Here is a 17,647-nt window from a genome sequence, read left to right on the forward strand (position 1 = left end):
CCCCTGCCCACACAGGTGTCCTCCCAGGAGCTTACGATCTCCTCGGGCTCTGGAGGAGGCTCCTGGGCGACCAGGGCAGCCCGCTTCTTCTGCTTCCGTTTTTTCCGCAGCTCGATGAGGTTCTGGATCCCACCCACCTCGATGATCTCCCGTCGCAGGTCTAAGGATGTCTTGCGCACACGCTCCTGGCCCTGCGTGGGGATGGCCCGTCAACCCCCAGGCCAGGAGCTTGGGGACCCCTGTGCTAAGCTGGAGGGGGAGGCTTTCAAGCGGGAAAGAATCCAAGTCTAGCTCTCCTTCCTGGGAGTACAAAAGCAGATGAGACCCAGACACAGGTGGCACAGGTCAGCAGGCAAGGGAGGCTTGAGGGAGCTGCCTGGAAGGCTTCACCTGGGTGGGGAGCTGATGAGGAGGGACTCTCAGAGGCAATTCGTAGCCCAGGCCTTCAGAACAGAGTTCGAATCCTCAGCTTCCCGAGCAATTCCACTCATGTGTGACCATAAAAGTAATAGATGATTGATGTTAAAAATATGCCCAGCAGGTGTGGCTCAGTTGGTTGAGCATCTTCCCGTGGATCAAGAGGTCCCAGGTTCAATTCCCGGTCAGGGCACATGCCAGGCTTGTGGGTGGATCCCCAGTAGGGGGTGTGCAGGAGGCAGCGGATCGATGTTTCTCTCTCATTGATGTTTCTATCTCTCCCTCTCTCCCTAAAACATTTATAAAAACAAAAGTAATACAGAAACATAAAGGTTTTGAAGAGAAAGGCCTTCTCTCCCAGAGGTAACCTCCCGTGACTCAGTCAATGCCCTTTCAGACACGCCTCCTGTGGGGTCATCCTCCACACAGTGTCTGGAAACGGGGTTTCTCTCATCAGCAAGGAGATCTCTCCTGTCAGCAGCACAGCCTCCCTCAGCCCCTTAATGCCTGCAGGGTGCCTGTCATATGGCTCTCCCTCCTCTGGGCTCCCCCAGGGTCTGTACATGTGCAGATTCTGACTCAGCAGGTCCGGGGTGGGGTGTTGACATGCATGCTGCATTGCTAATATGCTTCCAGGGGGTTCAAGGACTCAGGAGCAGCAAGGCCATAACTGCCTGGCTTGTCTCCTGAGCACAGACACTGGCTTCTCCTCCCACTTACCTTAACCTTTTGCAGGGCCAGATTCGCAGGCCCGTGGTGCTTCTCATCCTCCAGCACCAGCATGTCCATGGCCAGCTTCTGGTGGGCGGTTGCTCGGAGTTTCTGATAAGCCAAGGACAAGACCTGCTCCAGGGCCTGTCTGCAGAGCCCGGGAGGAGGTGGCCTCTCCCCTAACCACTCTGAGGACACGCTCCAAAGACCTTCTCCTGTGTGGCCTCAGGCTCTTCCTTTGCCCACCCCTGACTGGTCCTGGAGGCCCCTGGCAGGAGCAGGACTCCTGGAGAGACCCATCCAAAAAAGGGGGCCAGTTTTAGTTCCCCACCTCAACCCCAAACCCAAACCCAACCCCAAGTCCGGCTCTGACTCCTGCCCAATGATGGCCCCGAGTCCCCAGCCAAACAAAATTAAAAGCTATTGAAATGAATTTTCATGAAACTAAATACTAGCTGTACCGGTTAATAATGCGGATTTTTTTCAATAGATGGAGTTACACATATGTTGATATATATGCGATTTGATATGTAAAGACCAACAATTACAAGCATTATTGGATGAAGATACATGTCACACTAAAAAAAAAAAATTGCAGAAAGATTAAACGTTGCTCAGCAAATAATTTCCGATCCTTTACAAGCAATGGGAAAGATTTTAAAGGAAGGGTTTATTGAAAAAAATCCGCATTATTAACCAGTACACCTAGTATATTAACTTTTTCAAGCACAGATTATTTTTTAAACTTTTTTATGCCATAAAAATTTACTTTGATGAAACAATGTGATGAGAGATGAGAGTTATTTTTAAAATGGCTTACTTGGCAATATAAAAAATTTGCAAATCTATGTCAGATACCGACTTTTTCCCGTCAGATTTTACTGATCCATGAAATCCTAAAGCATAGAAACTGTTGCTCTCAGGGAACCTAAGGGATGAGAGCCAAAAGTCCCCGGCTTTCTGCTTGAAGTGGACTCAGTAACCTTATTCTCACTGTAAAAATACAGGTGAAACCCCTTCCCAGTCTCCTCCCCATTTGTAGCTCTGACCTACCTGCCTGGACTACTTCCTCCTTCTCTCTTAAAGGAGAGCACTCTGTGAAGAGCTGGCCCCCATCTCTGAGGTTCCGGCGCACCGGGAACATTCGCCCATGTTACAGAGCTCTCAGCTGGCATTTTATCATTTCCCACTGAGTCCTGGTGTTACACTTTCCAAGGGGTGATATCTGATTTCCCAGGTCTCTATTTTGGAGGTCCTGTTCTCCACGGGCTTCTCCCTTCCATGTCAGACTTGTGTGGTTTGACGTGTCCCCAGTGCTGGCCACTCCTCAAACACTGCCTCCTCTCCCAGGGCCAAGGGATGCCCTCGGGCTACAGCTACTCCTGCATGTGGGAGTCTGGCTGGGATCCGCACGGAGCAGCCAGAGCGTGGGCTTGGATCCTAATCATCTTGGTATCCCCTGCAGCGGTGACAGGGCCTACCGCATGGTAGGTGCTCAGTGAATGTGGGAACCTTTTTTCTGCCAAGGGCCATTTGGATATTTATGACATCATTCGTGGGCCATACAAAATTATCTACTTAAAAATTAGCCTGCTCTATTTGGTCAAACATTTAATTAACTCACCCCTAATGCCTTGGCAGAGCCAGACCAAATGATTTCATGGGCCGTATATGGCCCGTGGGCCGGACATTCCCCATTCCTGGTTTAGAGAATAAATGAATGAACGAGTGAATGGATGGTTGCAGGTGGGCTCAGCATCTCTGTCCACCCCTCAGTCCTCAGTGATGACCTGACCCAGTAAGTGTCCCACAACGGAGCCTCATTCCCTGGGCTGGTCTCCAGGACCTTTTCCCCCTCCCACCCCAAGAAGGGGGCACAGACTGGTCAGAGGCTCTTCTCTGAGGACGCTGCTGGGCTTGGGCTGGTGGGAACAACTGGGGACTCCAATGTTCATCCATGTCCTACCCAGACTCTATGGCCCCTAGCTTCAGATTAGTCTTTGTGGGCTGGCATGCAGCAGGGACTCAATAAATGCTATTGCATTGGATGCTAGTGGGTGGAGCACAACAAAACTCCCACTTTACTTCATAGATGGCTGTGCAGATTGAATGGGAGAATACCTGTACAGTACTTAGCATAGTAGCCGGCATTTGCTAAGCTACTAGACTCCATGGGAAGGTTGGCTCTGTGGGCACCCAGTGTCCTGAGAGCCCTGCTGCTATATTTGTTGTATGAATGAATGGACGAGGACTGCTCCATGTCCCTTTGATTAATGCCTCTGCATCCAGCATTCCAAAAATGGCACAGTGGCATGATTCACCTGCCTGGCGCTGATGGACAAGCCCTTGGAGGAGTGAGAAATGGCATTACTGGACTTCCAGGGATGCCCAAGCCAAGACTCAGCAGGCTTGGTCCAAACTCTTCACTTACAAGACTGCCTTCCCTTCCCTAATCCTCATCTCTTCTTCCACTGGTGTCCTGATCCCTCATCCTCACCCCATTCGTCACTCTTCTTTTTTTGAATGGAGTCTACCTCTAAGCTGACTTGTCTTCTCCCTCCCATTCCTGTTAGGGCCAGTCTTCCCTCCTCCAACAAGTCCTTCTTAGGGCTTTCAGAGTTGCCTTCCTAAAATAGGTCAGATGACACCACCCTCTCTCCCTCAACAACATTTAGTGGCTCCCCATTGCCCACAGAACACGTATCTTTCACATGTCCCTCTCTGGTTTTTGTCCTGCTTCCCTTCCCAGCCTTAGCCCCTGCCACCAGAATTTCTAATAACAGTCATCCTTTCACTGATCTAAACTTTAGTGCCTGTCTTTTCCTCAGCCTGAATACCCTGATCTCCACTCACCATTCTTGAAGGCCCAGCTCAAATGCCATCCTGTCCACAGAGAAGTCCTTGAGGGCCCACAGTTGGAATGACTCACCCACCCTTTGTGCTCCTTCACTTCTTTCTGATTTAACACCTCTATTCCACCACTCCCTCACTCTGCTTTCTTAGTAGACTAGGCACCTGACAGGTGTTGGCTTAAAGCAGTGGTTCTCAACTTTCCTAATGCCGCGACCCTTTAATACAGTTCCTCATGTTGTGGTGACCCCCAACCATAAAGTTATTTTCGTTGCTACTTCATAACTGTAATGTTGCTACTGTTATGAATCATAATGTAAATATCTGATATGCGGGATGTATTTTCATTGTTACAAATTGAACATAATTAAAGCACAGTGATTAATCACAAAAACAATATGTAATTATATATGTGTTTTCCGATGGTCTTAGGTGACCCCTGTGAAAGGGTCGTTCGACCCCCAAAGGGGTCGCAACCCACAGGTTGAGAACCGCTGGCTTAAAGGAATGCAGGTTGGTAAAAAGGAGGCAGGGACTGGCCTTACAGTTCCTCTCAGTCCTCACAGCACTTCTGCATTTAGCAGAGCAGACTCTAGGTCTAGTTTAAATAAAATGAAAAGCAGGACAAGCTGGCACGCTCCTCCCCCCATTTCTTTATTCCAGAGAAAATGCGGTTGCCCAGAGCCCCATGCTCCCACGGCCTCTCCATGTGTGGCTGACGGTCCTGGGGAAACCCATGCTTCCTTTCTCCCTCTGCTCCGTCTTTGTTCTTCTTCAGTGACCAAACCTGGAGTTCCTCCTGTCTGTCTCCCACCCAGAAACTGGGGATCTCAGGGACCCACATTCCCACATCCCCAGGCAGCTTCCTAGCTGTCTCATTCTGTGCAGCCCGGCTTATCTCAAGGCCCAGGTGCATGGGCAGGGTCTCGGGGAGCCCAGCTTGGCTCACTCACCCCACTGTCCCTCAGTTCTTAGGGCTGATGCCTCAGTCTCCCACCAGCAGCCCTCTCCACGAGGAGACCCTGTGGCTGGAATGGAGCCCTAGGGACACCAGTTCTCCTTCCACCACAGGCGTGGCAGCCAGCCTCTTCCTTCCCTTGACAGCAGAGCTGGATCTCCTCAGGAACCCCCTGGGCACCCACACCTCTGCCCATACCTCATTCTCCTCCTCCTGTGCCAGCCGCTCCTCAATAAGCGCTGTGGCGCTCTGTAGCGCCTCGGAGCCCGCCATGGTGCTGTCCATGCCCGCTTCTGCAGGCCAAAGAGCCACGGGGGCTTTATAGACCAGGGCACCCCACCCCCCCTTGCTGGGCGCCTTTGCCATGAGCTCACCAGCTCAATTCTCCACCTGCCCCCCCGCCCCCCGGCCCCCGTCACCTTCACCCCGGGTAGCCAGAGAGAGCAGGGGAGAGGCAAGGACAGTTGCCCCCCACATCCCCTGGCCTATTAGAGCCGGAGGGCACAGTACCCCAAGAGCAGGGGCTGCAGGAAGGAGCCTGCCCAGCCTTTGCCATGAGTGCTTAGGCCCAGCTGGTCCTTAGCCAGGGCAGCTGGGCTGCAGGAAGGACCCACTGGCTGCCTCTAGCCCTGATGGCAGTGCCACCTGCTGGACGCCTGAAAACTGTGCCCAGCCAGGGCTAATCAGGAGGCCTGAAAGCCAAAGTGAGGACCCAAGACAGTCCCGTGTCCTGGGCTGTCCTGTATACAGGCCCCGCTGGCTCTGGAAAGGGGCAGGTGCTCCCTCCTAGCTGAAGTGCCCGGTGGCTGGTGGGGGTCAGGGTGGCTGCCTCCCGCTTTGTGCACAGTTCATGCAGACCTTTGCGTCTCTGGGGTCCCACAGCGCCCCCTAGCAGAGCATCCCTGCATTTGGCTTTATGTCCATTCGTTCCTGATCTGTTTCAGGGGCCTCTGCAGGAGGTATGGGGTCTTCCTTCAATAGGAGTCTCAGGAAGCCAGTGGAAGGGCCAGAGTACATTGCCAAGCTCAGATGACGACACCAGCTCAGACTGATCGTCCTTTTCTCCTGTTTCCCTGTCAGGCCTCCCTGACTGGGGACAGCCATGCTCACTGAGAAAGACAAATACTCCCAACTGGAGAAGCAGCAGGCCTGTACCTGCTCAGCCCCATGTTTAACTGCCAGTGAACCGTGGACACCACAGCTCTGCGGTTCTGTAACATTCGCGTGGCCTGTCCTTAGCTAGACCACCTTCTCCAAGATTGCCCTCTCTGCTCACATGCACACTTTCCCCCAGGGAAGCACAGGAACAGCTCCCTTTTTTATCTGGTCCCTTTGCTGGCAAGCCAACACATGCTCTAAGTTTGTCAGAAATTTTGCTTTAACATCAGCAAGTGAGCAGTGTCTCCAGGATCTGCACACACCTTAGTCCTGAGGGTCTGGCTCAGGGGCTGGAGCCAGAAGCCAGCACCCTCCTGCTGCAGGAACAGACCAGCAGGTAACTAACACCGCCTTCCTGAGATGCCGCCTTCTTCACATCTGTTAGCCCATTTACTCCTCTCAGCAACTGAGGAAGGAGACAGGGCAGGTGGTATCACATCCACTTGAAAGACAAGCAAAGTGGATTCAGAGGTTAAGTGGCTTTTCCTGAAGACCCCTAAGAACACAGGGCCCAGACACTAGTGTTCAAAGCTTGCTCCATTGTACTCTCTGCTGCACCCAGAGCAGCTGGGAAGCCTGGCACCCACCTTCTCCCACACCAGAACCGGTTCCCAGGCTCCACAGAGCTGCAGGGGAACCCAAAGTCATAGCCAGGCAAGAGAGAAGGAAGGAGCAAAAGGCTTTATTGATAAATATGCAGATATGTCTGTACACAGGGACCTGCTGTGGGGCCATGACTGGCTGCAGGCACCCCATGTTTGGGTTACAGCCAGGAGATGGCCCTGTGCAGACCCCTGCCACAGCAGCCCAGCTGTCCGGCCAACCGCCTCATCTCTGCCAATTGTGCTGGGGGCAGGGAGAGGCAAAGGTTGGCCTCAGGCTCCCAGCTCCTGGGGCTCATGAGCAGTCCCCTCCCCTCCAGGGCACTGGCACTGTGCCCAGGGCAGAGTCAGGGGGTAGGGGGAGGGGAGGGAGACAGCAGCTGCTTCAGACCCTGAGCAGAAAACCGAGTGAGCACAGCTGGAAGCACCAGATGACAGATCTGGGCTTCAGGGGCCTCCAGCTGGCCCTCATGGCTCGAACCTGCTGTGGGAGACAGGCAGGGTGGGGGGCCCCAGTTTTCCTTTTCTCTGACAAGGTTGGCAAGGCCTGTGTGGCAGCACTGCTTCCTGGGTGCTGGGCACTGGTGGCCCACGGTGGCCCTGGGAGGCAGGGTCCCTTTACGGCTCGCCCAGCAGCCAAACAGCAGGGAGGCACCCCTGAAGAAAACATCAGCACTCGAAGGCAGCAGCAGGGAGGGGCCTGGTGCTCCAGCCCGGGGGCCTCTCAGCCCCGCAGAGGCCCTCCCTGGCCTCTCTGCCCAGGGGTCCGTAGGCTCCTCAGTCCTGGGGTGGTGGGGGCTGGTTGATGATGACCTGGATGACAAAATCTTTCTGGATCTTGGTTTCCTGGAGCCGCGTGCGGTCTGTGAGCAGCTTCCCAGAGAAGAACCATCGCTGCCAGGACGGCTCGATGCCCTCCTGGGCGTGCAGCTGCCTCTTGAGCTGCCCCACTGTGTCGGGCAGGCTGGCGCTGAGCCTCACGTCCTTGCCCGTGGAGAGGCGCACCTTCAGCGGGAACTCACGACGGACGCTGGGTGTGGGCTCTGGGGGCTCCACACTCTCCTCCTCAGTGTGTTCCAGCAGCAGGTTCACGGGTGGCGACAGGCAGTAGATGGGCAGCTGGTAGCGATTGCCCAGCTCATCGTAGCATTCACAGAGAGTGCCTGTGGGAAAGGCAGGGCTATCAGAGTCAGCTTGGGGGCTGAATTATATCCCCACAAAAAATCCCTATGTTAAAGTTCTAAACCCAATGTATTTGGAAATAGGGGCCTATATGAGAGTAATTAAAGTGAAATGAGATCATTTGGGTGGGATCCTGATCTGGCAGAATTAGTGTCATTATAAGAGACACAAGAATGCTCCCGCCCTCTCTCTACCATGTAAGCACAATGCAAGCAGGCGGCCGTCTATCAGCCAGGGAGAGAGCTCTTGCCTAAAACTGATTCCAACTGGCACCTTGGTCTTGAGCTTCCCAGCCTCAAGAACTGTGAAAAATAAATTAGTTGTTTAATAAGCCATCCAGTCTGTGGTATTTTGTTATAGCAGGCCAAGCAGACTAATACACCTGTCATGGCCACCCACAGTCCCAAACCCACCATTCAGTCATGTGTCCCTGGGTGAGCTTGGAGGAGCTCCAGGTAGAGTCAGGAAGACCTGGGCTGACATTCTGTCTCTACCAGATACTGGTTTGTACAACCCTGGCAAATTATTTAATTTTCCATTTGTTTATTCAACAACATTGCTGAGCATATGTGCTGGGTGCTGGGTTTATAAGAATGAATGAAACAGCACAGGCCCTGCTCTTCATGTCTTGACTTGGGTGGTGTGGTTTGTTATACCTAATGAGCCTCAATTTCCTTGCTTATACAATGTACTGCATGTAGAAATATATTTACTATGCCCTGAGCACCTACTAAGTGCTAGGACTAGACTAAATGATGTTAGGGTAGCTCACTGAATCCTAACAACCGGCCTATGAAGTAGATATCCCCATTAAAGTCACTGAGGCTTTAAATTGGAGAAGCTCCTAGCTCAAGGTCACAAAGCAGGGGAACGCTCATGTTAAACCTAGGTCTAAGACTCTATAGAGTTCTACCGTTACCCCCTCTTTACACAGTCCCACAGGCTGTTATGAATGTAAATGAGATAACGCAGAAGCTTCTAGTTCAGTGCTCAGCACATAAGTACCCAACAGAAGGTTGGTCCCTTAGGTGTTCTGGGATCTCAAAACACCTGAGTAACCCTTAGCCGCTCTCATCACACTGCTTTGAGGTTTGCTGGTGCCTTTCCACTCCCTCACTGGGCAAACAGGGACTGTGTCTCATTTTTCTTTGTGCCCTCACTCCTGGTCCTGCTCATAGGACTGCTGAATGAACAAGTGGATAGCCACACCCGCTACCCACCAGCTTGGATAGCAACTCCTAGTGTGGCTGACCACAGACTCTCCTCTACCATAAACAGCAATGATGGATGGCCCCGCCTCCAGTGGGGACCAAGCCCCAACCCTGCCGCTCACCATGTGGCAGGGTGATGCTGGCTCCATCCAGGATGGCCTGAGCCAGCTCATGGTCGTTGGCCTCAGCCGCATAGGCGGCAGCCTTGAGGGCGTCCCAGATCTCCTTGCGGCCCTCGAAGGCAGGTGCTGTGTCCCAGAACTCATCCCGCTTGCTCCGCAGCTGCCCGTCTGTCATGGGGTAGTCGCTCTTCCACTTCAGCCGCTCCTTCTTCAGGGGTTCATTGCGTCCTAGGCAGGACAGAGGGGGAGGCTCAGCACCTCTAAAGCCAGGGCTGCCCAGCCCCCTCATCCCCAGGCCAGGACCAGGACCCGCTGCCCAGCCCACCCTACCCCATTGCAGTGGCTCCTAAGTATTTAGCCTTTGGACCTATCCTTGGAGTCAGGGAAGAGTCTGGAAACTGCACACACCCAACCTGGGGACGTAAAGTACTTCTATCAGCAAGCATATACTGTTCTTATTGTTGTTACTGCTGTCATGTAACTGATTATAAAGTAGTACAGAGAGGTTGTTGTTTGTCTAAGGCCACGCAGGTACCAATTTAACACAAGACTTTCTGACTCCAAGGCCACCCTTTGACCATGCTTATTCCATTCTGCCATTGCAGAAAAAGATTCCTCAAGAATTCCACCATTCAGAAATGACCACTGTTGACATCTGGACATATTTCCATCCAGCTTCCTTTTCTCCATTTTTCTCAATATAGTTGAGTTCATATTATTAAATATTTTATATTCTTTGTTATACATAGGATTTAAAATGTTCTCTTGGCAATATACAACTTTCTGTTTATTTCACATTTATATTACTGTCAATGTACTAGTTGTACCAGTTAATAATGCGGATTTTTTCACTAGATGGAGTTACACATATATTGATATACATGTGATTTTATATGTATGCTATTTTGTTGTATTAACAACAAGCTTCAAAACTTCATATATAAAATTTGCTGAAGGTGTTAACATCATAGATATTTTTACACTTAAAAATGTCAAATTTCGTGCCAAAAAAAAAGCACTTGCGGGAAGTTATAATTCATTACTTTATTTCGAAGAAAAGTGCTGCTGAATACTTCGGGAAGCTTATGGTGACCATGCTCCATCTCAAGATACTTGTGAATGCTGGTTTAAATACTTTAAAAGTGATGATTTCGATGTGAAAGACAAAGAATGTCCAGGTCAACCGAAAAAGTTTGAAGACCAACAATTACAAGCATTATTGGATGAAGATGCGTGTCAAACTCAAAAACAACTTGCAGAAAGATTAAACGTTGCTCAGCAAACAATTGCCGATCGTTTACAAGCAATGGGAAAGATTTTAAAGGAAGGAAAATGTGTGCCACATCAACTGAACGAAAGACAAATAAATGGAAAACCGAAAAGTCATCAGCAAAATATTGCTTCAACGGCACGAAAGAAAGTCTTTTCAAATTGTGACTGGCGATGAAAAGTGGATTTATTTTGAGAATCTCAAATGCACAAAATCATGGGTTGATCCAGGTCAACCATCAACATCGACTGCAAGGCCAAATTGCTTTAGAAAGAAGACAATGCTCTGCGTTTGGTGGGATCAGGAAGGTGTGGTGTATTATGAGCTTCTAAAACCAGGTGAAACTGTTAATACTGATCACTACTGACAACAAATAATTAATTTGAACCACACTTCGATCGTGGAATGACCAGAATGTTCCAGAAGACACAGCAAAGTAATTTTGCTTCATGATGACGCACCATCACACACTTCAAAACCAGTTAAAGACACATTAAAAGATCTTGCCTGGGAAGTATTAACCCACCCGCCGTATTCATCAGACCTTGCTCCTTCAGATTACATTCCGATCGATGGCACACGCACTTTCTGAGCAGCACTTCAAAACGTACGAAGAAGTGGAAAATTGGGTCTCTGAATGGTTTGCCTCAAACAAGAAAAGTTCTACTGGGACGGTATCCACAAATTACCTGAAAGATGGGGGAAATGTGTAGCTAGCGATGGACATCACTTTGAATAAAGCACTTTTGGTGTTTCTCTTGAAATTATCGCGTTTTCTTTGATTACAAAATCCGATATTATTAACCAGTACACCTAGTATATTCCCATGATTTAAATTATACACAATTTTAATGACTTGTTATTCATGTTCCACCATATAGTTACAAAGAATATTTTTTAACATAATCATAACCAATGAACCCAAGAATCCTGCAGCATCTGAAGAAGCAATTCTGTTACATGTCGTTTTTCTTGTCACTTGGCCCCAACTGGCCTCCCAGACAACTCCCGACCACAGTCAGGGCTGAGCAGGAGCACCTCTCACAGGCTTTCGGAGGCTGTTATCCCAAAGCTGAAGGCAGAAGCAGCCACAAGAGCGAGGTCTAAAGTTCTTGGCTCCTGACCTAGCCGGTTTGGCTCAGTGGAAAGAGCGCTAGCTGGGGACCGAAGGGTCTTGGGTTCAATTCCAGTCAAAGGCATGTACCTCAGGTGTGGCTCGATCCCCAGCCCTGATCGGGGCATGTGCGAAGGCAACAATCGATGTATCTCTCTCACATCAATGTTTCTCTCTCTGTCTCTCTCTCTCTCTTTCTTGTTCTCCCTTCCACTCTCTAAAAATCAAAAGAAAAATGTCCTCAGGTGAGGATTAATAAAGTACTTGTCTCCCACTCTAAGTCAGATCCTGCAAGAGAGAGACTGGACTAGAGCTGGGGGCTACCGCTAGGCTATCCCCACTGGCCGGGGCAGGAAAGGGGGGCTCTTCAGGGGAAGAGAATGACTTTCACTGTCTACCAACTGTGTGAAAGAACCCCATGTAAGCACTTTATTTATGTACATTATCCCATTTCATCCTTGCAATTGCCTCAGGTGGCAGGTGTTATTGCTATTTCACAGATGATGGGACAGGCAGAGAGACTAAATGACTTGCCCGAGGTCACACAGTAAGTGACAGAGTGAGGGTTTCACCTCAGGTTAGATTGAATCCACAAAGGTCGGTTTGCGATAGCTTTGCAGGCAGAAAACTCTTGACCAGACTTTTAATTTAAAGTGTCCCTGGGTTAGCAGAAGGAAATGCAAATCTTCTTTGTAGAAAAACAGCCTCAAACCAGGCCTCAAATACTTCCCAAGATAAAGTTCCAAGGAAAAGAAATAATAAGGTCACAGTTTATTGGTTTTTTTTTAAATCAAAACATACAAGGAAACAAGGCAATATGAGACAGAGCCAGCACAAATAGCAAACAGAAGAATCAGACTCAAAAAATTTCAGATATGGGATTTATCAAACACAGATTATGAAATACTGAGTTTAAGAAATAAGAGACTCTTGAAAATATGAACAGGGAAAAGGAGATTATAAAGAATGACCAAGCAGGAATTAAAAGAACCATATAGACTTCTAGAAATGAAAAATATAATAACTGAAACTTTCTTTTTTAATCCTCACCCAATTAAATTGTCTTTTAGTGAGAGAGGAAGGAGAAGAGAGAGAGAAGAGAGGGGGGGGGGAGAGAGAGAGAGAGAGAGAGAGAGAGAGAGAGAGAGAGAAAGGGAGAGGGAGAGAGGAAAACATTGATCGGTTGTCTCCCACATTCACCCTGATTGGGGATCAAACCCACAACCTTTTGGTGTACAGGATGATGCTCCAACCAACTGAGCCACCCCACCAGCTGGGTAACATAAATGAACCCCTGAAGAAAAAAACAAAACAAAAACAACAACAATACTTTCTTTGTTGTTGTTTTTTTAATATATATATTTTGTTATTGATTTCAGAGAAGAAGGGAGAGGGAGAGATAGAAATGTCAATGATGAGAGAGAATCATTGATTGGCTGCTTCCTGCACGCCCCTACTGGGGATTGAGCCCGAAACCTGGGCATGTGCCCTTAATCAGAATCGAACCCAGGACCCTTCAGTCTACAGGCCGATGCTCTATCCACTGAACTAAACTGGCCAGGGCTCTGACATTTTTAAAACAGAATTTCCAGGAGGATACAATAGGAAGAATGGGGATGAAGCAATATGCAACAAGATCATAAAGATGTCCCATTTTCCTCCAAACTGATCTATAAATTAATGAGATTCCAATAAAATTCCTAACTGGGAGGTGTTATTGTTTTTTCAAGGAACTTGGCAAGCTGATTCTAAAATTTATACAGAAGAACAATGATACTCTTAGAGAAAAATAAGGTGGGAAAACTTGCACTACAATTATTGACAGTAATTGTAAAGCTATAGTGAGTGTAGCACTGGAACAAGAATAAATGGGCCAGTGGAATGCAATAGAGAGCCCAGAAATAGACCAGGCATATACAGAAATATGCTTCAAGTAAGAAGGAACATTGCAGATAGGGCATATGTATGCATGTGTGTGTTTGTGATAGATGTGAAATATTATTAGAAATATATATATTGGCTCTGCCCCCCGTTCCTGTTAGTATTTTGTCTTTGACTCAGTTCCTGACACTGAACTCCTAAAACCCTCATAATTTCCTGAGTGATAGGAATGACTGATACAGACCTCCTAAATTGCTTGGAATTTCCTAGGTGACACAGTGTCTTTTTTTTTTTTAATTGATTTTGGAGAGAGGAAGGGAAAGGGAGAGAGAGATAGTAACATCAATGATGAGAGATAATCATCGATCGGCACCTCCTGCATGGCCCCTACTGGGGATCCAGCCCACAACCTGGGCATGTGCCCTGACCAGGAATTGAACCATGACCTCCTGGTTCATGGGTCAATGCTCAACCACTGAGCACACCGGCCAGATAAGTGTCTTTTGTTTTAATGAGGAAACTCTTGGTGGGATCCTGGATGAGGGCTGGTCACCAGAAAGATCAAGCCATGATAAGCTTGGAATTTTCAGCCATGCCTTCCATTCTCTGGAGCAGGGAGAGGGGTTGTAAATTGAGTTAATAATTGGTCGTGCCTAAGTGGTGAAGCCTCCATAAAAATTCCCGAAGTATGGGCTTTGGAGAGCTTCCATGTTAGTGAACACATCCATGTGATGGGAGGGTGGCCCACCCCCAGTCCAGGGACCAGACGTTCCTATGCTGGAGACCCTTCCAAACCTCACCCTCTGCATCTCTTTACCTGGCTGTTCATTTGTATCCTTTAAAATACCCTTTGTAATAAATTGACAACAGTAAGTAAACTGTTTTCCTGGGTTCTGAGAGTCGCTCTAGCAAATTATCAAACCAAAGGAGGGGGTTATGGGAACTTCCAATATGTAGCCAAGTTGAAAAAAAGTTGTGGGCAACCTGAAGTGGGGGGGACTGAGCCCTTCACCTGTGGGGTCTGTGCTAATTCTGGATAGTAAGAGAATTGAGAATTGTAGGACACCAGTTGGTAGCCACAGAGAATTGGAGAATTGCTTGGTGTGGAAAAACACCCACAAAAACTAGCATAGAAGTATTCTGTGTAAGCAGCAGAGGAAAAACATGAAAGAGTTTTCTTAACATGGACTATTGATGGTGTTGAGACTAAGGGTCTCCATATAGGAACACATTAAACAAGATCCCTACCTCACACCAACCATAAAAATCAAAGCCAGATCAAATCAAAGGTTTAAGTGTAAAAGACAGAGAAGTGGCACTGGTGAAACAGAAGATTAGTTTTGTCCACGTATTTTTTGGGGGGGGCGGGGGGAGTTTGGCCCAAAGGTGTTTCTGCCTGGATCCTTCTTCATGATTTATGACTCCTTCTTTCTTTGGTCCTTTCATATTGATGACTCCCTAACAAGAGTTTTGATCCAGCAGGATTCACAGTCTTTGTTCAGTGACACCTTCAGGGACCTCTGGGGTGTGGTATGTCTGCCCCTCCACTCAATGACCCCAACCTCGGGGGCTTTTTAACTTCTTGAGTTGACTTGTATTGCTTCCTTCCTCTGTGCCAGAGGTCACTTCTTACTGGTTTCCATCTATGTCTATCTGCTGCTCCTATGGAAAGAGGTTAAATCCAGCTAATGAGCCACTCCTGATCTGCTGAGGGTTTAGAAAGCTTGTTGGCACTGTGAGGTCAAGGGCACCCAGTTCTCTTCTTCCACAGTGAGACGAAGCTGAGCCACCTGGTCATGCGTGAAACACCAGGCACCTGGAGACAGTCCTTTTTGTTTGCTCAAGCTCCAATAAATCTTACCACTACACCTCAAAAAAAAAAAAAAAGCAGCCAATTCTAAGAAACATGCTTTCTAAAGAAGACACTAGGCTTTGGGGCATCTGTTCTTCCTTCTTAGATCCCACCCCCTTTAATGGTCACAGTTTGGTTCTGTTCCTAACAATTATGTTGCTGGACTGATGAATCCAGGACACCAGAAGTGTACTGTGTATTATGCATGCATCGCGCTCACTCTTTAAAATAAACACAGCCCCGTGGAGTCACCTTTCAAAGTCATCATCTCAGGAGGCCATGGATACCTTAGGATGCTTTGCTCAAATATCTGGCCTTCAGGGTCCCCTCCTCTCCACATCGACAGCAGCACCCTTTCCTGTCATAGACGCACTTCTCACCCATGGATGGACACAATGCCTCTCCAAGTATTACAGCATCTGCTGCTACCCAGGATACAATGGTTTAAAAGTTCCTCATCCTGCACTCTGGTCTTTTTAGGCTGAAAGCACCAGAAAATATTAGAATGGGGTGGTGATGGCGGGAAGAGGTTGATGCCAAGAAAAGGGTAGCAGGCCTTTGCCAGTGTGGTTGGGCATCATCCTGTGCACCGGGATGGGGGGGAAAGGGGGATTGCGGGTTCAATTCCTGGTCAGGGCACATATGGGTTTTAGGCTCGATCCCCAGTAGGTGGTGTGCAGGAGGCAGCCGACAGATATTATGCTCTTCTCTCTCTCTCTCTCCCTCTCTCCCTTTCTCTCTCCCTCCCTCCCTCCCCTCCTGTCCTCTCTAAGAATCAATTTAAAAATCTTTTTAGAAAAGAAAGAAAAGAGAGCGAGAGCCCAGCCATGCCTTCTCAGCTGGCATTGCATATTGCAGCCAGCAGGGGGCAGCTGCAGCACCTCTGGGCCAGGTGCTGGCTCTTCATCAGTGAGGCAAATACAGCATAAAAATATCCAGCAAAGTCCTCCAGGCCCAAGGCAAGCATGTAAAAGAGACATACCAAAATACCTGGATCCCTACACAATGATGCTGACAATCTTAGGCAGAGATACAAAGAAAGAAAAGGAAGCTTTTTATCCAAACATAAAAGCAAATTGATAATTTTAAATTTCATTTAGTTAAAAAGAACAATGTTTTATAGTTAGTGAGTTAAAAAATATGGACATTGGAAAGGATGTGAACACTCTTATATGTTGAAAAAATTGGTACAAACTTTTTGGAGGGCATTTGGTATATACCCAAAAACTTTTAAATGTACATCCTGCCCGGCTGGTGTGGCTCAGTGGTTGACCGTTGACCTATGAACCAAGATGTCACCAGTTTGATTCCCAGTCAGGGCACATGCCTGGGTTGTGGGCTTGATCCCCAGTAGGGGGCATGTAGGAGGCAGCCCATCAATCAATGACTCACATCATTGATGTTTCTATCTCTTTCTCCCTCTCCCTCCCTCTCTTTCTCTAAAAATCAATAAAAACTTATTTTTTAAAAATATGTACATCCCACCCTAACCGGTTTGGCTCAGTGGATAGAGCGTCGGCCTGGGGACTGAAAGGTCCCAGGTTCGATTCCGGTCAAGGGCATGTACCTTGGTTTCGGGCACATCCCCAGTAGGGAGTGTGCAGGAGGCAGCTGGTTGATGTTTCTCTCTCATCGATGTTTCTAACTCTCTATCCCTCTCCCTTCCTCTCTGTAAAAAATCAATAAAATATATTTTAAAAAAATATGTACATCCCTTTGACTCAGCTATTTAGTTTCTAAGAATGTATTCTAAGAAAATAATCACAAAGGTTTATCTACAAAGCTGTTTAACTCAGCACAGTTTTAAATAGGGGAAAGCTAGAAACAAACTAACTGCACACACCCAGAGAAAGGCTAAATAAAACCTGTACATTTCTGGCAAAAAGTCTGTGATGGGGTGAAAGGATGCTGGGTAACATAAGGAGATGTCCAGAATACTCTGTAAAAAGGTTACTATGTAAAAAGCTTTGTGTGCCCTAACTGGTTTGGCTCAGTGGATAGAGCGTTGGCCTGCGGACTGAAAGGTCCCAGGTTTGATTCCGGTCAAGGGCATGTACCTTGGTTGCGGGCACATCCCCAGCAGGAGGTGTGCAGGAGGCAGCTGATCGATGTTTCTCTCTCATCGATGTTTCTAACTCTCTATCCCTCTCCCTTCCTCTCTGTAAAAAAATCAATAAAATATATTTTTTTTAAAAAAGCTTTGTGCTCCAGCTTTTGTTTCTAAAAATAAATAAATAAAATCATGTATTAAAAGACTGGAAGGACTTATACCAAAATGCTAACTGGCTATATCTGATTGGCAGTTACAAGTTTTAGGGG

The 17,647-nt window shown here is 48.1% G+C and overlaps 2 protein-coding genes across 7 annotated transcripts in view; both read right to left on the reverse strand.

Annotated features, from left to right (window-relative positions):
* The window catches only part of ANKRD2 (ankyrin repeat domain 2), a 61,615-nt gene that overhangs the window by 4,220 nt on the left and 39,748 nt on the right, over positions 1-17,647 (reverse strand). The window contains exons 1-3 of one of the 3 annotated variants that reach the window (XM_023754870.1): positions 6,358-6,636; positions 1,138-1,239; positions 36-191 (exon numbers count right to left, since the gene is read on the reverse strand). In XM_023754870.1, coding sequence (XP_023610638.1) covers positions 36-191; positions 1,138-1,206 — 225 coding nt within the window. In that variant the 5' untranslated portion in view covers positions 1,207-1,239; positions 6,358-6,636. Of the gene's footprint in view, positions 1-35; positions 192-1,137; positions 1,240-5,134; positions 5,566-6,357; positions 6,637-17,647 lie in introns of those variants that run through there. The other 2 variants (XM_006089969.3, XM_023754869.1) reach the window with 2 other exon arrangements.
* The window catches only part of UBTD1 (ubiquitin domain containing 1), a 55,549-nt gene continuing 44,662 nt past the window's right edge, over positions 6,761-17,647 (reverse strand). For all 4 annotated transcript variants that reach the window (XM_006089976.3, XM_006089977.3, XM_023754871.1 and 1 more), the window contains 2 exons: positions 9,212-9,439; positions 6,761-7,859 (listed from right to left, as the gene is read on the reverse strand). In XM_006089976.3, coding sequence (XP_006090038.1) covers positions 7,474-7,859; positions 9,212-9,439 — 614 coding nt within the window. In that variant the 3' untranslated portion in view covers positions 6,761-7,473. The remainder of the gene's footprint in view (positions 7,860-9,211; positions 9,440-17,647) is intronic.

This window comes from Myotis lucifugus, unplaced genomic scaffold, assembly GCF_000147115.1.
Source record: "Myotis lucifugus unplaced genomic scaffold, Myoluc2.0 scaffold_66, whole genome shotgun sequence".
NCBI classification, from domain to species: Eukaryota; Metazoa; Chordata; class Mammalia; order Chiroptera; family Vespertilionidae; genus Myotis; species Myotis lucifugus.